Source organism: Primulina eburnea, chromosome 11 (assembly GCF_022965805.1).
Source record: "Primulina eburnea isolate SZY01 chromosome 11, ASM2296580v1, whole genome shotgun sequence".
In the NCBI taxonomy this organism is placed as follows: domain Eukaryota; kingdom Viridiplantae; phylum Streptophyta; class Magnoliopsida; order Lamiales; family Gesneriaceae; genus Primulina; species Primulina eburnea.
The window spans coordinates 8177550-8200052 of record NC_133111.1 but is presented as its reverse complement, the minus strand read 5'-3'; the positions used below and the strand labels follow the sequence as shown (position 1 = coordinate 8200052).

Genomic DNA, 22503 nt, shown 5'->3' with positions numbered 1-22503 from the left:
CAAAGCCCGATTAGTGGTGAAAGGGTACAACCTACAAGAGGTCTTGAATACTTCGAAACATTTTCTCCAATAGTGAAGTTGGTTAATGTCCTGTTGGCTGTAGCAACTGTTCATGGTTGGTTTAAATACATTTATATGTGAACAATGTATTCTACATGTGACATGTTTGAAGAGATCTATAGACTATATGTCTCTCCCTCCGAGATAAGATAAAAAAAGGTGCTACTTTACCCGTTAATGATGTGTGTAAGCTACATAAATCACTCTATGGGTTGAAATAAACATCATGCCAATTTTATACAAAGTTCTCTTCCACCCTGTTACGCATTGGTATTGTCCAATCGAATGTAAACAACTCCTTATTCATTAGGAATCGTGGTGATGTGTTCATTGAAATGTTGGTGTATATGGACGATGTAGACATGGCCACAAATAACAAAGACGAGGTTGTGGATTTAAAGATCTACCTTGACACTCAATTTACCTTCAAGAATCTTGGTGATTTGAAATATTTCTTTGGGATTGAAGTAGCAAGGTCCTGACATGGTACTTATATTTGTAAAATACATTATGCTCTTCAGATTCTTACTGAAACAAGCTTACTTGGTTGTAAATACTGAACGACACCCATGGATGTTTGTTAGGTGGGTGGTTGGTGAAAAAGAATTCAAACAAAACATGCAGCATCCATTCTTGACCTGCTGTATTGTTGAGTTCACACCATGTTTTGAATCTATAAATAGGTAGCTTCCAACTTCATTTAGTATCATCCCAACAAGCTTTTCAGCATCGTAAAAAGAAAAACAAGAGTGTTTTTTCTTAAGTGTGAGGCTTTCTTGTGAGTTAGAGAAAATATTTTCTCGGTTATACTCGGGTTGGGAGTGTAAGATATTTAGTGTATTATTGTATACACTTGTTGTAATATTTCTCATGTTATAAAAATTTGCAGTAGCTCCGTGGACGTAGCCTATTCTGGGTGAACCACGTAAATATTTGTGTTCTTGTTGATTATTTTATTCCGCAAGTTTGGGTACTATTATCATCGTGGTCGGCATCGCTTCGGTGTAATTCCCAACAACTGGTATCAGAGCCTGTTGTGAAAATTCTTAAAAATTCTGAGTATGCTCTGTGGTTGCAGCTTTGTCTGATCTTCCACATTAGAAAAGAATTTTTAGATTTTTTGCTAAGGATAGAGAAGTGATGGCCGGAGATGATGGATCGGGGCCGAGAATCTACAAGTTCGAAGGAACAGATTTTTTGTTCTGGCGGTTACAGATAAGAGATTATCTGTACAGTAAGAAGCTGCATCAACCTCTATATGGAAAAAAACCGGAAAAAATGGAGGATGATGACTGGAAGCTTCTTGACCGACAAGTGTTAGGTGTGATATGACTGACCCTAACGAAGAACGTGGCACATAACGTGGCGCAGGCAAAAATAACGGAGGAGATGATGTCCATTTTGTCGGACATGTACGAAAAGCCATCGGCAAATAATAAAGTACATCTCATGAAGAAGTTATTTAACTGAAGATGAGAGAAGATGCATCGGTGGCTAAACACATCAATGAATTCAACTCGATTGTCTCACAGCTAACATCGGTTGAAATTAAATTTGATGTTGAGATTCAGGCACTTATTCTTTTGTCGTCTTTACCAGACAATTGGGAACCAATGCGGGCGGCGGTTAGTAACTCTGTTGAAAAAAGAAATCTACAATTCAATTATGTCAGAGATCAAATTCTTGCCGAGGAAGTTCGCTAGATGGATTCTGATGAAGGAACATTATCAAGTTCTGCTCTAAATCTCGAGAATAGAGGAAGGGGCAGGAGTGGCGAAAAGAGTTTTAACCAATGGCATGGTGGGTCCAAGTCAAGAAATGGAAAAAACAAAAGCAACTTTGAAAAGAATATGAAGTGCTGGAGCTGTGGTGAGACTGGTCACTTGAAAAAGAATTGCAAATCAACAAAGAACGACGCTAATGTTTTTACTGAGGAGGTACATGATGCTCTATTACTATCCATGGAAAGCCCGGTTGATTCTTGGGTTATGGACTCGGGAGCTTCGTTTCATACCACTGGTAATCGTGATGTATTTGATAATTACATTGCGGTAGATTACGGAAAAGTTTTCTTGGCTGTTGGAAAACCTTTGAAAATAATTGGTATGGGTGATATCCGGATGAAGATGACAAATGGATCTGTTTGGAAAATCAACAAAGTAAGGCATGTACCAAAGTTGACAAACAATCTAATTTCAGTGAGACAGCTTGACGACGAAGGTCATAAGGTGACCTTTGGTGATGGTTCCTGGAAAGTGAAAAAGGGGGCCATGATTGTTGCTCGAGGAAAAAAAACTGGAACATTGTATATGACTTCCAGTTACAGAGACACATTAGCAGCTGCGGATATTAGAGCCAATTCAAGTCTATGGCATTATAAACTTGAACATATGAGTGAGAAGGGAATGAAGATGTTGGTGTCAAAAGGAAAGCTACCAGAATTAAAAACTGTTGAACACCAACTATGTGAAAGCTGTATCTTTGGAAAGCAGAAGAAGGCGAGCTTTACAAAAGATGGTAGAGAACCGAAAGCAGCAAAGTTGGAGTTGGTTCATACTGATGTATTGAGACCATCTCCTGTTACATCCCTTGGAGGCTCGAGATACTATGTCACATTTATTGATGATTCGAGTAGAAAAGTTTGGGTTTATTTTCTGAAAAATAAATCTGATGTTTACGAGACCTTTAAAAGGTGGAAAGCCATGGTGGAAAATGAGACCAACTTGAAGGTAAAGTGCTTACTGTCTGACAATGGTGGAGAATATGAAGATGATGAGTTCAAGAAATATTGTGCACAGAACGGGATCAAGATGGAGAAAACTATTCCTGATACACCTTAACAGAATGGTGTAGCTGAAAGGATGAACAAGACCTTGAATGAACGCGCAAGGAGCATGAGATTGCATTCTGGATTGCCAAAATCATTCTGGGCTGATGCTGTTAACACTGCAGCATATCTGATCAACAGAGGACCTTCGATACCGCTTGACTGCAGAATACCCGAAGAGGTATCGAGCGGCAAAGAAGTAAACCTTTCTTTCTTGAAAGTGTTTGGATGTCTATCCTATGTTCATATTGATTCAGCAAGCAGAACAAAACTTGATTCGAAATCAAAGAAGTGCTTCTTTATTGGTTATGGAGATAATGAGTTTGGTTATCGTTTCTGGGATGACCAAAATCGGAAGATCATTCGGAGCAGGGATGTAATATTTAATGAGCAACTTCTGTACAAGGACAAGTCAGACATTGGAAATGGAGATGAATGTCCTGAAGTCAAGAAGACTGATGAAGTACCATTGACATATATTCCTATGAATGAATCGAAAACCAGTAACTAGGAAGATGAAGAAGAAACTGCACAAGATGATTACCCACAAACTCCGGTGATTGAACTCAGGAGATCTTTGAGAACCATTAGACAACTTGAGAGATACTCCTTGCACTTCACTACATTTTCATGACAGACAAAAGGTGAACCGGAGACCTGTGAAGAGGCAATGAAAAATGATGATTCAACCAAGTGGGAGTTGGCCATGGAAGATGAGATGGATTCACTGTCATCCAATCAAACGTGGGAGTTGACAGAACTTCCGCAAGGCAAAAAGGCGTTACATAACAAGTGGATGTGCCGGTTAAAAGAAGAGCATGATGGTAGCAAGCGGTACAAGGCAAGACTTGTTGTAAAAGGCTTCCAACAACGGGAAGGAATTGATTACACCGAGATTTTCTCTCCGGTGGTTAAATTAACCACTATCAGGACAGTATTTGGACTAATGGCAAAAGAAGACTTACATTTGGAGCAGTTAGATGTAAAGACTGCTTTCTTCACGGTGACCTAGATGAAGAAATTTATATGAAGCAGCCACATGGCTTTGAAGTACGGGGAAAAGAGAGAATGGTGTGCAAATTTCAGAAGAGCTTGTACAGTCTCAAACAAGCTTCAAGACAGTGGTACAAGAAGTTTGATGGATTCATGAGTGAAAATGGTTTCCTAAGGTGTCAAGCTGATCATTGCTGTTATGTGAAAAAGTTTGACGGTTCTTATATCATAATACTGCTATATGTAGATGATATGCTGATAGCTGGAGCTTCTCTGGAAGAAATTGATCAACTCGAGAAAGATTTATCAAAGGAATTTTCCATGAAGAATTTGGGTGCTGCAAAGAAAATCCTTGTAATAAGGATCTTTAGAACCGGGTGAATGGATTCTTGAAGTTGTCTCAAGAAGAGTACGTGAAAATGGTGGTTAGCAGATTTAATATGGATGAAGCTAAATCTGTGAGTACTCCTTTGGCTAGCCATTTCAAACAAACCAAAGCACAATCACCATCGACGGAGCAGGAGAAGGCTTATATGAATAAGGTTCTTTATGCTTCTGCTGTCGGAAGACTCATGTATGCAATGGTGTGTACAAGACCAGACATAGCACATGCAGTGGGAGTCGTGAGAAGGTTTATGAGTAATCCAGGAAAGCAATACTGGGAAGCAGCTAAGTGGATTCTTAGGTATTTGAAAGGTACTGCTAGTTGTTCTTTATGCTTCAGGAGGTCAAAATTTGGCTTACAGAGTTTTGTCGATGCCGATATGGGTGGTGACCTGGATGGCAGGAAAAGTACTACTGGATATGTGTTCACATTTGGTGGTACAGTTGTAAGCTGTGTATCTAAGTTGCAAAAGATAGTTGCGCTTTATACTGCTGAAGCTGAGTACGTAGCAGTTACAGAAGCTAGCAAGGAGATGATATGGTTGAAATCCTTTCTGGAAGAATTGGGTCAGAAGCTTGAAGATAGCACATTACACTGTGATAGTCAGAGTGCTATTCATTTAGCAAAAAATCCTGTTTATCATGCTAGGACAAAGCATATACAGGTTAGGTACCATTTCATCAGATCAGTGCTGGAAGATGGAGTCTTGATGCTGGAGAAGATTCCTGGAAGTAAAATCCAGCTGATATGCTCACAAAGACGGTGACAATTGACAAACTGAAGTTGTGTTCAACTTCAGTTGGACTGCAAGTATAAATGGAGATATATGAGCTGCTGCAATGATGGTGTGAAGACATGATTGAAATCAAGTCTTCAAGTGGGAGAAATGTTAGGTGGGTGGTTGGTGAAAAAGAATTCAAACAAAACATGCAGCATCCATTCTTGACCTGCCGTATTTGATGTAAAATATTGTTGAGTTCACACCATGTTTTTCATCTATAAATAGTTAGCTTCCAACTTCATTTAGTATCATCCCAACAAGCTTTTCAGCATTGTACAAAGAAAAACAAGAGTCTTTTTTTTGAGTGCGAGGCTTTCTTGTGAGTTAGAGAAAATATTTTCTTGGTTATACTTGGGTTGGGAGTGTGAGATATTTAGTGTATTATTGTATACACTTGTTGTAATATTTCTCCTGTTATAAGAGATTTGTAGTAGCTTCGTGGACGTAGCCTATTCTGGGTGAACCACGTAAATCTTTGTGTCCTTGTTGATTATTTTATTCGCAAGTTTGAGTACTATTATCATCATGGTAGGCATCGGTTCAGTTTAATTCCCCAACAATGTTAACTTGAAATTAAGCAAAGATAGTGTGGAATTGCCCTTCAACCCTTCTCTGCACCATAAATTGGTGGGAAAGGTTATTTATCTCACGATAACAAGACCAGACATATTCAGTGAATAAATTGAGCCAATGTGTTTATGCCCCCGCCAAACACTCATCTACAAGCTGTCTATTAAGTTATTTGATACATTAAAGGGACGGTTCGACAAGTCTTGTTTTACAGTTTTTAATACGATCTTAAGTTGTGGGCTTTTTCTGGCTTCATTCGATTATACCTCAACAGGCACTGCCTGAATCCATTCATATTGCGACACGTGGCACTTAATTTTATTATAAAAAATCTTTTTAAACCTTATCAATCTGGAAGCTTCATCATGTCAATACTTTGTAATTTTCAGAAAATCGATACAAATAACTCTCAAACCCAAACCATACCATGGTTAATTGAAATCTACCCGATGATAGGAAATAAAAAGCAGATCTCATTTTGTTCCCTCAACACCACACAATCGATGTTCCTTCGTAGATCTGAAGCTTATCTACTTTTGTTCTTCTTCGCTTCTTCCATCGGATGCCGCCTCTTCCACCATGCGCCGCCAGCAACGCTTCCACCGTGTGTCGCCTCTTCCTCGTTGATATGATCATAAGATTGTTTAAGAAAGGTTCTGCACATAGGTACTTGTTGATATGATCATAAGATTGTTTAAGAAATGCATAGGGAGATATGATTTAAATTGTTTTCATGTCTTTGTGGTTTGGAAGTCTTATGTGCAGAACCTTTCTTCAAACCGATAATTTGCCTCAAATTACTGGGACTCAATCTGATTTAATCCTTGTAGAGTATGAAAAATAAAGAAAGGGACATTTTAATCCTTTTTGGAAATACTCATGTTTATCATATCGCACATGCAGCTTTCAGGATTGAGTCGAAAGGATTTGTTTACAACAAAGCTAACTTGCTAAGATGGTAAATTTTTTTTACTCGTGTTTTACATTACTCTACTGCAAAACTTTAAATTTATTCATGCTTAGTATTGACTTTAACTGAAAATGTTATTAAAATTTAGGTAAAAATGTATGTTATTTTTGCTGGAAAAAAACCTGGTGTTTATGATCGTTGGGAAGAGGCACAAGTGCAAGTAAATGAATTTCGTGGGGCTTCCTACAAGGGATATCACAGTAAAGCAGAGGCATTGAGAGCATTTGATGAATATATGAAATAACATTATGCCGCTTCAAGTTCGACGTCCACCGAAAGTTCAACGTCCACCGAAAATTCTAGTAGAAAAGCCAAACATAATGAAAGAATTGCTAATTGATAGATGCTCTGGCAGACCTAGCCCGTGAGAATCAGAAAAATGCCTTAAAAATGATTGAGATTTCTGAAGAGCTCAAAGCAATACTTGAATCTATGAAAATTAGTGATGATGTATAGTGTTTATTGCTTTTGATATGTTGGCTTAGTTTCTTAATGTCCTAATGAGATTTTTTATTATTTTATTTCTTAGTTGTTTCTGAATGTACTAATGAGATGTTTCTTATGTTATTTCTTATGTTGTTTCTTAGTTGTTTCTTGATCTGTAAATGCATCATGTGGTACAGTTCTGAAAATGTTGTTTTATCGCATCTGAAAATGTGAAAATTTTTCATCATGTTGTTTCTCGCATCTGAAAATGTGAGAATTTTCAATTGACATTAACATGTTTGGATAACTTCGTGGTGGTCATTGTTCCAAAGTAGCGAATTAAGAAAATATTCAGGGAAAATAAACTTTGCAACAAAGAAAATAATTACAGACAATAAGGAACAATTGTGAAACAGAAGGCAATCTCGGATGTCCTTTATAACTCGGCCACGGCTTTGGATTCTTTTCAAAACCTTTGCTTTTGGATTCCCCCCAATCTTCCTTCAATTCTCATGACCAAATCCCTAAACAACGTAAATTTAATTTAATCAAATATAAATTTTTAAAAAATACCTATTTGATATTTATAACAATCCTTACTTGATGTCCTTGTGATGTAGGAGGAGCCCCAAATGGATAAGAATGTAAATTCGTTTGAGAAGCTTCAAAAATATTAGTATAACCTTCCTGCATTTTCATGACCAAATCCCTAAACATCGTAAATTTAATTTAACCAAATATAAATTTGTAAAAAATACCTATTTGATATTTACAACAGTCCTTACTTGATGTCCTTGTGATGTAGGAGGAGCCCCAAAGGATAAGATGGTAAATTCATTTGAGAAGCTTCAAAAAAATTAGTATAACCTACCTGCATTTTAAATATCAAAAAATATGTAATACAAATATGCATATAATTATGGAAAAAAACTAAGTTACCGTTTGACTTTAATATTGCATTTGGTCATTGTGCCCAGATACAGATGGAAATTGTGGGGATGCAAATTGATTTTGCGACAGTGATTGTATGATGTTTATTTCCCGTGTTTTGTTGCCATCTTCTGAGCATTGCCCCTTTTTTTTGCTGTTATTTCACGTAGCACATTCAAACCAATATAAACATCAACTAGTAGATAAAGTGTATAATATGATCATGTAGATGAATAAAATGAATTGTATACAAATACTTACTTGAGATTTCAGTTTTTCCTTTCCTTTTACCTTTTCATTTTTTGCTCGCATGATCCCAGTGTCGTGTAATATTGCATTTGTAATCCCTTTCGATTTTGCAGTAAGAGGGTTACGAATGCATACTTCGCCTATTTGATCTTCACTCGGATCATTATCACACTGCTCGTTTAGACTCAAATTCTGCACAAGGTTGGAGATTTCATCTTTTGCGGTGTCAACCAATGTATATAATGTTTTTCTCGCACACTCATAGGGTTTGCTCAATTGACTTAGATCATATACCGATCTCATTATTTGGTTGACAAATTCCATCTGAGATACATGAGCACCACCATCACCACCACTGCCACTTTCTTGCAAATAGGTGCTAACTCGACTTTTTATATTCTTCATCCATCTCCTCAAAATATAGCACTTGGGTATAACAGTGACATCCATGCAATTAAACAACATCAAAACATGTTTACACAAAATCCCCATTGTCTCAAACTTACAACAACTGCACTTTATTTCACGACTTTGCTTATTGAACACCACATGCCTAACCATTGAGTTTTCATCATGAGATTTTACTTTGATCTGAAAACAATTCCAATCATTGCCAAAACAGGCTGGTGGTTCAAGAGATTTACAATTCAAAGAATTCACCAATTCAATTTCAAATAACTGATAAATATAAATTGTATAAACATCAGCAGCATAATCAACAAAGGATGGTTTTTAAAAATCTGTGGAGGCTTACCGTGACGACAACGAGTATCCTCTATCTTCTATTTCGACCGCCAATTTTTCTGAATCTTTGTATAATTAAGCACAAATTCATACAAAGAACTCATCTTATTGCCTGTTTTTTTAAAACCATATTCGTGACTTCGCTCCTCGATGTAGCCAATAGTCCCGCACTGAACTTCCCATTACTAAAAGCAGTCGCCCATTTTTTCCTGATTCTGTACATCTCATTCAACCATTTATGACCATCCAAATTATATGTATCAATCATGTATTTCCATGTTGCCTCAAATTCATATTCAGATTCAAAATAATTCATACATTTATACCACAACTTCTTGAAATTTGAATCACCATTTAAACTACCAAAGTGTGAAGGAGCATTCTGATTTATATGCCATTGACATAACCGGTGATGTGAAACCGGGAAAACCGTTTCAATGGCATTCACCATGGCTTGACATTGATCTGGAAAAATAGTTTGCGGTTGGTTTCCATTCATAGAATCAAGAAATGTTGTAAACAACCATTCAAAAGGGTTTTCGGTCTCATCTGACATAAATGCCAAACCAAACATAACATTTTGCATATGGTGATTGATACCGACAAATGGAGCACGAATCAAATTATACTTATTTGTTTTGTAAGTTGTATCAATCGACAATACATCACCAAAAAATTCATAATCAACAACACATCTATAATCCCTAAAGAAAAAGTTCATCAATCTATCGTCATCATCCAACTGAACATACCAGTAAAAGTAATTCTCCTTATTCGCCTTATCTATAAAATATTTAATAAGCGCAGTGACATCTCCATTCTCAACTTTTGTATGTTTTTTCAGTCGACTCATATGAATATATGCATCATTTATGATAAAACCTAAATTTTCTATCCCACATGTTTCATGTTTCATAAAAGAAACAACATTGGAGATAGATATTCAAGCATTTACCATGGCTTCTAAAGTCGATTTTTTGCATGTGATATATAGCGTGCCGATCTTAACAAGTGATTTTGATCAGATGCAAACATTTCATGGTTATGCTCCTCCACAAATCTACTCACCCGCCATTCACTTTCTTTTTCCCTTGTGATCTTCAATTTCGCTTTCCAGTTAGTTCTAGTGATCAACTTTTGATAAACTAGAATCCTTTTACTAGAATTTCTTTCGTCTTTTGAACCTTCACATGAACAAATAAATTAAATTCTTTGGACTGAAGTTCATTAGTATGAGAAAAACATCGTTGGTCACCCTTCCTCACACTAAAACCTTTGGCATGTGCATTTTGACAATACAATAAATAGGCATCTTCCACACTATTCAGAACCGTACCCACAAGTAGTTTACTCTTCAAAACATCAACAACCGAATTTTCATTTTGTATCTCGAAGTTTTCAACCACGTGTTGTTCAGTTTGCTCGTCATCTTCTTGATCGTAGTTTCCGTCCAACTCCTCAAGTGAAATTGGCTCGTTATCTTCCATATTCCAACTATGCAATCTGAAAAACAAAAGAAAATAAAAAATAATGAATAATACCAGTTATTTATACAGCGAACGATTTCAATAAAACAACACATTTCAACCACTTCTATAAAATCATCTACTACATCTTCTCAATGCCTTAAATATGCAGTCTCAAAATAAAAATAATTTATTAACTGATTCCAATCACAGACACTTTTTAGTTTACTTTTATACAAAATATATTGTCAAATTTTGAAGTTTGAGTATTTAAAAAAATATTCAAAAATTATTCACAGCCGACTTCCCTTTTTCTATGCACAAAGAAGCGTAAACAATATACAGTCACAAAGAAGCGTAAACAAAAAAATCACTCTGATGGCGAATCGGAATGCCATGAACATTAATCTGTAAAAAAAAACTCACCTTTAAAAGAAGCTGACGTCGTAACCGGTGGGAGGGAAATGGCGGCGAACGATGGATTCTTTTACAGGAGACCAACGTTGAGAGAGAAATGTCTGGGAACGAGGAAGAAGTGTCCGTAAAAATTGTCGCATACTCCTTGTAGGAATTCTCGCACACTCCTTGTAAAAAAAACCCACCTTTAAAGGAAGCTGATGTCCCAATTTTTAATCAATTGAGCAACGTTGGAGGTGTCAACTAATCTTTGCCAGGAGACTTCCGTTGAGGAAGAAGTGTCATGGAGGTGTACATTTTGGGTATTAAGGAGGTGAACGGCGGAAGAAGAACACAGGAGAAACATGGTAGTCTACAATTCCAAAATAAAAGATGTACGTGGGAAGTGAAATTTTGAATTATTGGGCCAAACCCTAACCATAGTTATGACTTTTGTAATTTATTTAGATCGTGCTACCTGTCCTGACACTTGTTGGTCACTTTTAGGCTTTTGTGTAATCTTGAGAGATTCATTAATTTCTTGGAAGTCAAAAAAACAAAATACAATGTCCAAGTCATCAGGAGAGTATTAGACTTGTTATCTTCCTTATTCAAGGGCCTGAGTATATCAGTCTTGTTGTTCCAGTGCCGTTGTTCCACGACACTTGAAATCTCCATCTACACTCTTTGAGAATGACATCCATGACGAAATAAATGAAGATGGTAAAAAATATTCTTTCACAAATAAATTTTTGAATACTCCAATTTATAGAATGTTAATATGATTACTCTGTCCTATTATCAGAAGAAATGGCCTGAGTCAAAACTTTAAATAATATTTTTTTTATTTCAATCTTATGAGCTAGTAAAATCATTTTATTTTTAACATTTTGTACTTTTTTCAAATGTACACTCAGGACTGATCCTAACAATATTTGGGCCTGAGTCTAAATTTTAAAAAGAGGCATCCGAATCATAATGTGTTCATATTTTTTTCATTTCATAGCAATTTTTCAAATTAAATCAATACGTCAAAGACAATATAAAAAACTAAAAGAATAAAAATATCAAACATGTCCAAAATGATCACTAAAAAACAACCCGCCTAACAGTTTTAGAGCTAAAAATATTAATCAAGTCTGTATAATCAAGTTGTTCAGTAATTTCTTTCTCAATTGATAACATAGCCAATCCATTCAATCTTTCTCGTGACATGGTTGATCGGATAAAAGTTTTGATGAGTTTTATCTTTGAGAAACTTCGCTTTGCACTTGCTAATGTGACCAGGACAGTCAACAAGATTTTATAAGCAATATGAGCATTTGAAATTCGGATAAGCATTACATCCACCAAAATTTCAGTCAAAAAACGTGGATTATAGATACCACATAAAGCCTTGAAGAAAGTAAAAAAACTACAATAAAAAATTAGAATCCCGAACAAAGCAAATACAAGAAAATAGACTTACAGCTCCTCACGGGTCTTTCGATCAAACCTAGAGACGACGCAACGAATGAAGTCGATTAAGGTTTGTCCGCATATGAATATTGGGGAATAAATCGATGACATAATAAGCAAGTTCCATTTAATAAATACTTGGTTTTGGGCTATCTAATAACTAGTATTATATATAATATTTTTTGAAAAAAAAATTTGAGCCCCAAAAAAGAGATGGGATTGAGTCATTGGACTCATTTGCCTCCTAATAGGCACGACCCTGTGTGCACCTTGTGCATATATTAATTATTTCAAAAAAAAAACGCCCAAAAATATTTTAACTTTTAGATGTCATACTAAAAAGATTCCATTCGTCAAACCGTGACTTCAATCATAGTTAAAATGTTGAAAATCTTTACGAAATAAGGTGGCTTATTTTAATTTTTTAAAAAAATCATAAAGCTGGATTTTAAAATAATTTTCCAAGTGATCTTTGAAAGTTTTTGTTTTGTGATCTACAGCTGCCAAGAAATTAGTGCGAGAGGAAATTGAAAAACTCTCCTTTTGGAATGCTTGTAGTGTGTTATGAAGAAGAAAAGAAACAAGCTTCCCCAGTTTACACCATCACCAATGGAAATACATCACCAATGGCATTACAATATCGAGGTCAAATATCTCACTTGTGAGGGTAAAACTAGGTGGTTTAGATAAGAAATCTCCCACCCTCGTTGTATCGAAAAAGGAGTAGGTTTTTTGTGAGACGGTCTCACGAATCTTTATATGTGAGACGGGTCAACTCTACCGATATTCACAATAAAAAGTAATACTCTTAGCATAAAAAATAATATTTTTTCATGGATGACCCAAATAAGAGATCCGTCTCACAAAATACGATCCGTGAGACTGTCTTACACAAGTTTTACCTCGAAAAAATTAGTAGGCAATCACATGTACTCGGAAAGTTTTGTAGTTGTAGTCTGATATGGAAACAAGATAGACAATCCATCCAATACAAGCATCGTGATATATAACTCTTTTTGTATATTGATCTTATTTGTATCATGTTTTATTTGTAGGAATTGAAAGTAAATCGATTACTCTGATAGCCTTGAACCAAAATATTTTTAAAATTATGCTAATCATGATTGGATCCTAGTTTGATGAAACGTGTCAATATAAAATCTAGCTAATTTCTGTCATGTAAAAATCTTCTTGCAGTAATTATATATATGTTTTTAGTTTTCAATTCTAGATTATTGCAAGAAGTATATATATACACACACACATGCACATATATATCACACGATGCAATAATTTTTTTCATTTGAAAAGAACAACTTGTTGGAACTATTTTGTGGACGGATATAATTTAATTAATTGTATATGAATAAGCTATCTATAAAAGACCCAATAAGGTGATATAATTAATTATGAGTTTTCAAATTATTAAATAAATTGATATGATTCACCTTATGTGTACAAACCCAGCCCAATTAAGTCTTCTATGATCGGTCGAAAACTACTAAGGCTATCAAAGGTTATAGTCCACGAGACACGGAGAATAATACAAAAATGTATGGTGTATACAAATTCTAGATCTCTCTCATTCTCAATCTGAGGCAATAATAAGGTAGTCTATTCTATGTTGTCTTGGAAGATTCATAACTACAATGCTAGATCAATCAATGGATTATGATACACATTTACTGTTATTTATATTTTATAATGATTGAACATGAATTCTTGGTCTATTGTGATATATGGATTCAATAACATGATTTATAGATTTATTTTTATCAAATCCCCAAACAAATAGTATCAGAGTGACGCTCATTGTGACACCTCTATCCCGTAACATTAAAAATACGCAGCGGAAATTAAAAATTTTACTTTAAATATGGAAGGAGTTTCAAAATACACTTCTTTAAACATTTACATCCAAAATAAATACATGATCATTTAAATGACATAACAAAAACAAAACATCATTCCTATGATCATGCCATCAAAATCATCCTTCCATCGGTGTATGCATATGACCCCTGTCTCGCAGTCAACGTCCCGGGCCACCACTCTGATCTGCATCACATGAAATAACTGAAATGAGAATAAATCTCAGCAAGTGGAACTCTAACATAGCAATGAACAATAAACTCTGTAAAACATAGCTTTGAAATCATAAATACCATCAACTCTGGACTGTAAACTCTGAACATGAATATCATATCAATAGCAATAGCAATAGCAATGAGATGGTATTTATCGTTACTATGGGGATTGATATCAATAGTATCTCTGTCTGTGGGTTGCTCGTATCCCAAATCGATATAAATACCGATAACTCTGAGGGATAAAAGCCTATGGGTGTTGATCAACTAATATTGCATACAATCTCTGACTATGTATTTATCAATCCGGAAACATTTGAATTCTCTGACATTTAAACATGAACTTTGAAACTCTATATTTCTCTTGTATTCCCTTTTTCAATATATATGAGACAACAAATGCCCCCAATAAATATAACAATTGAATCAATACATACAATAGTTCAAATGGAAGGGAATATCACATAAAACCTTTTAAACACAATACATATAACCTCATGTGAGCAAAAAGGGAGGAATTCCACTTACAACCCACAAGAACACCACAAACTTAGTTCTTGATCACCACCTACAACAATAATCCAAATATAACACCAATATCAACTCCAAATCCAAGAAACCAAGCTAATAATCCATAAATCCACAAGAATAACAAACCCAACACAACTCTCAACTCGAAACCTTAAAAGAATCGCACCAAAAACTTACCTAAGCTTCCTAGCACCACGGAGAACGTTGATCTCAAGTCGAATCGCCAAATAAACGCTTGAATCGAAGATAGGAAGTGAAAGAAATGAAGAAAACCCTAAGAAATGAGAGGATTTCGAAATGAAAAGAGGAAAGAATGAAGTCAAATACATCAAAAAGGTACTATAAATCTCGACCATACCTCTACTGTACATCACCGCGGGTGCGCCAACACAAAGGCCGCGGGTGCGCTGAGCTCTCGGCAGTCCACAAAATTCCTGAACCACAGACACCGCGGGTGCGCTACACACCGCGGGTGCGGTCCCTGCATCACCGCGGGTGCGGTGATGCTACGGCCCTCCAACACAAAAACTGGAACAGTCGACCGCAGGTGCACTCCTTGCACTACCGCGGGTGCACTATGGTCACGGCCAAGATCGCCTCCAATGCAACTAAAATCGATCCGGAACTCTGAAACGAACAACCAACAACAACTAACACCTCAAGAACAATATACTAAACATATTATAGCCCATAAACACAACTCTAAACCTCTAATCAAATAACCCAAATGAACATACGAAACTTAAATCGTACCGTACACCGGGTTCGGCTATTACAATCTCCCCTCCTTAGAGGAATTTCGACCGCGAAATTGACATCACTGCTCGAACAACTCAGGATACTTCTCTCTCATCTCTACCTCTGGTTCCCACGTAGCCTCCTCTATCAAATGATTCCTCCAAAAGACTTTAACGATGCCGATCTCTTTGTTCCTCAATACTCTGACTGTGCGATCCAGAATCTGAATCGGAATCTCTTGGTACGTCAAATTCGGCGTCAAGTCCAATGGATCATGGTGAAGAACATGGGAAGGATTCGCAATGTACTTCCTGAGCATCGATACGTGAAACACGTTATGAACTCTGTCAAGATCTGGTGGTAGGGCTAATCTGTAGGCTCGATCACCAACTCTGTCCAATATCTCAAATGGACCAATAAACCTCGGACTCAGCTTGCCCTTCTTACCAAACCTCATCACACCCTTGAGAGGTGCTATCTTCAGAAACACGTGGTCGCCAACCTCGAACTGCAAAGGTCTACGACGAACATCTGCATAGCTCTTCTGTCTGGACTGCGCAGTCTTCATCCTCTCTCGGATCACAGCAACAACATCAGCAGTCTGTTGGACCAACTCTGGTCCCAACATCTTCCTCTCACCAACCTCATCCCAATACAAGGGAGACCTGCACTTCCTGCCATAAAGTGCCTCATACGGTGCCATGCCAATCGTCGCCTGGTAGCTATTATTATAAGTGAACTCAACCAAAGGCAACATAGAATCCCAGCTACCTGGATAATCGATAGTACAAGCTCTGAGCATATCCTCAAGAATCTGAATGACTCTCTCTGACTGACCGTCGCTCTGAGGGTGATAGGCTGTACTAAACGCTAACCGCGAACCCATAGCTCTGTGCAAACTCTTCCAAAACTCTGAAGTAAACATGGGGTCACGATCAGACACAATCGACACAGGCACACCATGAAGTCTAATAATCTCTGCGATATAATCCTCGGCATACTGATTCATGGAATACGTCGTCTTGACTGGAAGAAAGTGCGCTGACTTGGTCAATCGATCAACGATAACCCAAATAGAATTGAATCCTTTCTGCACTCTGGGAAGACCAGTCACGAAATCCATCGTAATATGCTCCCACTTCCACTGAGGAATCGGCAATGATAGCAATGTCCCAGCAGGTCTCTGATGCTCGATCTTCACATGCTGACAAGTAAGGCACTGAGAAATGAACAAAGCAACATCTTTCTTCATACCTGGCCACCAATAGAGTCGACGAAGATCCTGATACATCTTCGTACTGCCTGGATGAATCGAATATGGTGCGGTATGAGCCTCTGTCAGAATGTCACGCCGAATATCATCACCAGCAGGAACACAAATACGGCCTCTGAAAGTCACCAAACCATCTCCATTCAGCCCAAACTCTGAATTCCCTCTCTCCTCTGCTCTAGCTCTCAACTCTGTCAACTGAACATCGTCAGTCTGCTCTCTACGGATCATGTCCGTCAATGTAGCCCGAATGACCAACGCTGAAAGACGAGCAATGGTCCCCGGAACCACCAATGAAATCTCCTCTCTCTGCAAATCCATCAACAACGGTCTCTGAAGCAAAGAACTCAAGGAAGAACTCGACTTACGACTCAACGCATCAGCCACAACATTCGCCTTCCTTGGGTGATAACTAATCGTCACATCATAATCTTTGACAAGCTCTAACCACCTCCTCTGCCGCATGTTGAGCTCTCGCTGAGAAAACAAGTACTTCAAACTCTTGTGGTCTGTGAAGATCTCACACTTTTCGCCATACAAGTAATGTCTCCAAATCTTCAGGGCGAAAACCACAGCTGCCAGCTCTAAATCATGCGTCGGATAATTCCTCTCGTAATCCTTCAACTGGCGAGAAGCATAGGCAATGACCTTGCCTCGCTGCATCAGCACTGCACCAAGACCCTTCTTCGACGCATCGGTAAAGACAACAAAATCCTCTGAACCACTGGGCAATGAAAGAATAGGAGCTGTCGTCAATCTATCCTTCAACTCCTGAAATGCACTCTGGCAATCAATGGACCACTCGAACTTCACAGTCTTCCTCGTCAGATTGGACAATGGCAGGGCAATCTTGGAAAAATCTGAGATGAAACGATGATAGTAACCCGCCAAACCAAGGAAACTGCTAACCTCTGAAACAGTAGTAGGAATAGGCCACTTCTGAATCGCCTCAATCTTCGCTGGATCAACAGCAATACCATCCTTCGAAACGACATGGCCTAGAAAAGAAATCTGATCCAACCAAAACTCACACTTCTTCAACTTAGCAAACAGCTTCCTCTCTCTCAACAACTGAAGCACAACTCTGAGATGCTCTGAATGAAGCTCTCTGGTCTTGGAATAGATCAGGATATCATCGATGAAAACAATGACGAAACTATCCAAATATGGCTTGAACACTCGGTTCATCAGATCCATGAAAACTGAAGGGGCATTGGTCAGACCAAAAGACATCACGAGAAACTCATAGTGACCATACCTGGTCCTGAACGCCGTCTTAGGGATATCAGACTCCCTAACCTTCAACTGATAATAGCCAGACCGAAGATCAATCTTCGAAAATACTGCAGCACCATGAAGCTGATCAAACAGATCATCTATCCGTGGCAACGGATACTTGTTCTTGACAGTCACTTTGTTAAGCTCCCTGTAGTCGATACACAGCCGCAACGACCCATCCTTCTTCTTAACAAATAGAACCGGAGCTCCCCAAGGCGAAGAACTCGGACGAATAAAACCCTTATCCAAAAGATCCTGCAACTGCGTCTTCAACTCTTTCATCTCGGTAGGGGCCATCCTGTACGGAGCCTTAGAAATAGGAACCGTACCTGGAGCTAGATCAATAACGAACTGCACATCTCTGTCCGGCGGCAAACCCGGAACATCATCCTCAAACACATCGGCAAACTCCCTCACAACATCAATATCATCAATATTCAACTTAACCATACCATCCACATCCACAATAGAAGCAAGAAACCCATCGCAACCTCTACACAATAATCTCTCAGCCTCAAGACATGAAATAAAAGGAAGGACCAGCGAAGTACCTGCACTGGCGAGCATACCTCCCCTCTGGCTATCATCTGCAAAAGTCACCGTCTTAGCAACGCAATCAATCACTGCACGATAAGTCGATAGCCAATCCATGCCAAGAATAACATCAAAGGCAACCATCGGGATGACAATCAAATCAGCAAAGACCTCACGCTCGACAAAACGAACAGGGCATGCATACACAATCGATGTCGGGCACAAGACATCTCCCGAAGGCAAAACAACATTGAACTGGAGGGGAAAAACAGAAGGAACTATACCCAAAGATCTCAAAAACAATTCAGACATAAAAGAATGAGTAGCACCAGTATCAATCAAAGTAGTAGCTACCCTGCCTGAAATTAAAATAGAACTATAGATCACAGAAGAATCATGATTAATACCTTCCTTCGTCATCGCAAAGATGCGACCCTGCACCTTCTCCTGGCTAGCTCCCTTAGGACAATCTTTGGCAATGTGGCCTGCCGTGCCACAACGATAACAAGTATTAGTGTCAAATCTGCACTCTCCACGATGAGATCTACCACACTTAGGACATAGAGGTCTCTCTGGATCAGATGAAACAACTGGAACTGACGGTGGTCTAGGACTCGAGTCCACCTTGCCTTTCCCTTTGAACCGATCTCTGCCCCTCTGACTCGAACCCTGGCCTCTCTGAGTAAAAGCCTGATGTCTCGCTTGCCTCTCCCGGGCAATGTCCTTCTCGTCCTGCTCAGCCAACAATGCCTTGGACACGATCTCCTTGAAAGTAACAGCCTTGGACATGTTAATATCTCGTCGAATCTCTGCTCTAAGGCCTCGTATGAAATGAGCGCCTTTATCTCTGTCATTGGATGCGATGTAAGGAGCAAATAGGCAACCCTCCTCGAACTTCAGAATGTACTCGCCAACATCCAAGCTCCCCTGTCGAAGCTCCAAGAACTCTGTCACCTTCCTCGCTCGAAGTGCGTCAGGGAAATACTTGTCATAGAACAACTTTGTAAACTCTGTCCACTTCAAAGTAGAGACATCAACTCCAACTTTGGTCGCATTCCACCAGATGCGAGCAGCTTTAACCAACATGAATACAGCACAGCTGATACGGTCTCTGTCTGAATAACTGAGATGATCGAAGATCGCCTCTAAAGCCTTGACCCACTCGACCGCAACTAACGGATCAGTGCTACCTGAAAACTCTGGTGGATCCATCCTCTTGAACGCAGAAAATATGGCATCAGTGCCAACAGCCTGAGCAACTTGACCTCTCACTTGCCCTCTACCCTGACCTGCTCCCTGCAATCGGAGCAACTGCTTGATCTGCTCACTATGAACCTTGGCCTGCTCCTTAAGCAACTTGCCGAACTCGTCGACAACTCGGGAGGAAGAACTATCCTCACCCTCTACAGCTTTCCTCTTAGGTGGCATCTCTACTCTACAATAGCTCACAAGATACATATCAATATATATAACAATGGATAGATGCAAGAAAACATACCCGGATAGTTGACAGTAGACGAAGTCATATACATTGGTCCGAAGAACGGGTGCTCTGATACCACAAAATGTGACACTTCTATCCCGTAACATTAAAAATACGCAGCGGAAATTAAAAATTTTACTTTAAATATGGAAGGAGTTTCAAAATACACTTCTTTAAACATTTACATCCAAAATAAATACATGATCATTTAAATGACATAACAAAAACAAAACATCATTCCTATGATCATGCCATCAAAATCATCCTTCCATCGGTGTATGCATATGACCACTGTCTCGCAGTCAACGTCCCGGGCCACCACTTTGATCTGCATCACATGAAATAACTGAAATGAGAATAAATCTCAGCAAGTGGAACTCTAACATAGCAATGAACAATAAACTCTGTAAAACATAGCTTTGAAATCATAAATACCATCAACTCTGGACTGTAAACTCTGAACATGAATATCATATCAATAGCAATAGCAATAGCAATGAGATGGTATTTATCGTTACTATGGGGATTGATATCAATAGTAACTCTGTCTGTGGGTTGCTCGTATCCCAAATCGATATAAATACCGATAACTCTGAGGGATAAAAGCCTATGGGCGTTGATCAACTAATATTGCATGCAATCTCTGACTATGTATTTATCAATCCGGAAACATTTGAATTCTCTGACATTTAAACATGAACTTTGAAACTCTATATTTCTCTTGTATTCCCTTTTTCAATATATATGAGACAACAAATGCCCCCAATAAATATAACAATTGAATCAATACATACAATAGTTCAAATGGAAGGGAATATCACATAAAACCTTTTAAACACAATACATATAACCTCATGTGAGCAAAAAGGGAGGAATTCCACTTACAACCCACAAGAACACCACAAACTTAGTTCTTGATCACCACCTACAACAATAATCCAAATATAACACCAATATCAACTCCAAATCCAAGAAACCAAGCTAATAATCCATAAATCCACAAGAATAACAAACCCAACACAACTCTCAACTCGAAACCTTAAAAGAATCGCACCAAAAACTTACCTAAGCTTCCTAGCACCACGGAGAACGTTGATCTCAAGTCGAATCGCCAAATAAACGCTTGAATCGAAGATAGGAAGTGAAAGAAATGAAGAAAACCCTAAGAAATGAGAGGATTTCGAAATGAAAAGAGGAAAGAATGAAGTCAAATCCATCAAAAAGGTACTATAAATCTCGACCATACCTCTACTGTACATCACCGCGGGTGCGCCAACACAAAGGCCGCGGGTGCGCTGAGCTCTCGGCAGTCCACAAAATTCCTGAACCACAGACACCGCGGGTGCGGCGCTGCAAGCACCGCGGGTGCGCTACACACCGCGGGTGCGGTCCCTGCATCACCGCGGGTGCGGTGATGCTACGGCCCTCCAACACAAAAACTGGAACAGTCGACCGCGGGTGCACTCCTTGCACTACCGCGGGTGCACTATGGTCACGGCCAAGATCACCTCCAATGCAACTAAAATCGATCCGGAACTCTGAAACGAACAACCAACAACAACTAACACCTCAAGAATAATATACTAAACATACTATAGCCCATAAACACAACTCTAAACCTCTAATCAAATAACCCAAATGAACATACGAAACTTAAATCGTACCGTACACCGGGGTCGGCTATTACACTCATGCTGAATTATGAGAAATTTTGTTTATTGATTAATCGTGAAAATTTGAATTGTTTGAGATATGAAAAATTAATTTATTATTTTCAAGAATAATTCAAATTAATTTGGTGGGGAAGTCAAAAATCTGAAAAATATGGTCAAAATTCGAAATCCCCAAAATTCTAATTAAATTTTTGTTCAAATCCTAGCTCTAGTTTTGAAATTAATCACCCATAAGGAACGAACTCCGGAAATTGTTTGTGCTCACTGGACCACCACATCGGGACGATCACGATGATCCACCGTACGCCGAGAACCATCGAGATTCCATCGGAAAATCGCGATTTGTTTTTTATCTGTGACATACTCGTGCATTTAGTATTGATATATCTATTTGCGCAATTTAATTAACTTAAAATTAATTATAATACCTAGAAGGAAAAGTGGACTTTTTCCCAAATACGCCAATTAGCGTGCAAAGAAAATGGTTACCTAAAGGTCCGGTTGTCAACTGATACATCATCTGGAAACTGGCAATAAGGGTGATGTGAACGTTGTAGGTGTTTTAAAAGATTTATTTAGCAACTGTTTTTTTTTCTATTTTTTAGTATTTGAATTTGAAAAACACTATGGTTGCATCGTTTTTTAGACAAGATT

The 22503-nt window shown here is 38.2% G+C and overlaps 1 protein-coding gene and 1 long non-coding RNA gene across 2 annotated transcripts; both read right to left on the bottom strand.

The window, feature by feature from the left end:
- Positions 1 to 9035: 9035 nt before the first annotated feature.
- LOC140805357 (protein FAR1-RELATED SEQUENCE 5-like) lies at positions 9036 to 9788 on the bottom strand. The gene has a single exon (XM_073161631.1). It carries the CDS (start codon positions 9786 to 9788, stop codon positions 9036 to 9038), a length of 753 nt encoding a protein of 250 aa, XP_073017732.1.
- Positions 9789 to 14186: 4398 nt separating this feature from the next.
- Positions 14187 to 15107, bottom strand: LOC140804428 (uncharacterized). Its single transcript, XR_012112176.1, has 3 exons — positions 15051 to 15107; positions 14871 to 14910; positions 14187 to 14313 (listed from the first exon to the last, which is right to left on the bottom strand). It is a non-coding gene; the product is annotated as an uncharacterized lncRNA (long non-coding RNA).
- Between the last annotated feature and the right edge of the window lie 7396 nt (positions 15108 to 22503).

What these genes read in the sequence shown, in the direction of transcription:
- LOC140805357 (XM_073161631.1), bottom strand. Translation starts at nt 9,788, where the DNA reads ATGAGTCGACTGAAAAAACATACAAAAGTTGAGAATGGAGATGTCACT.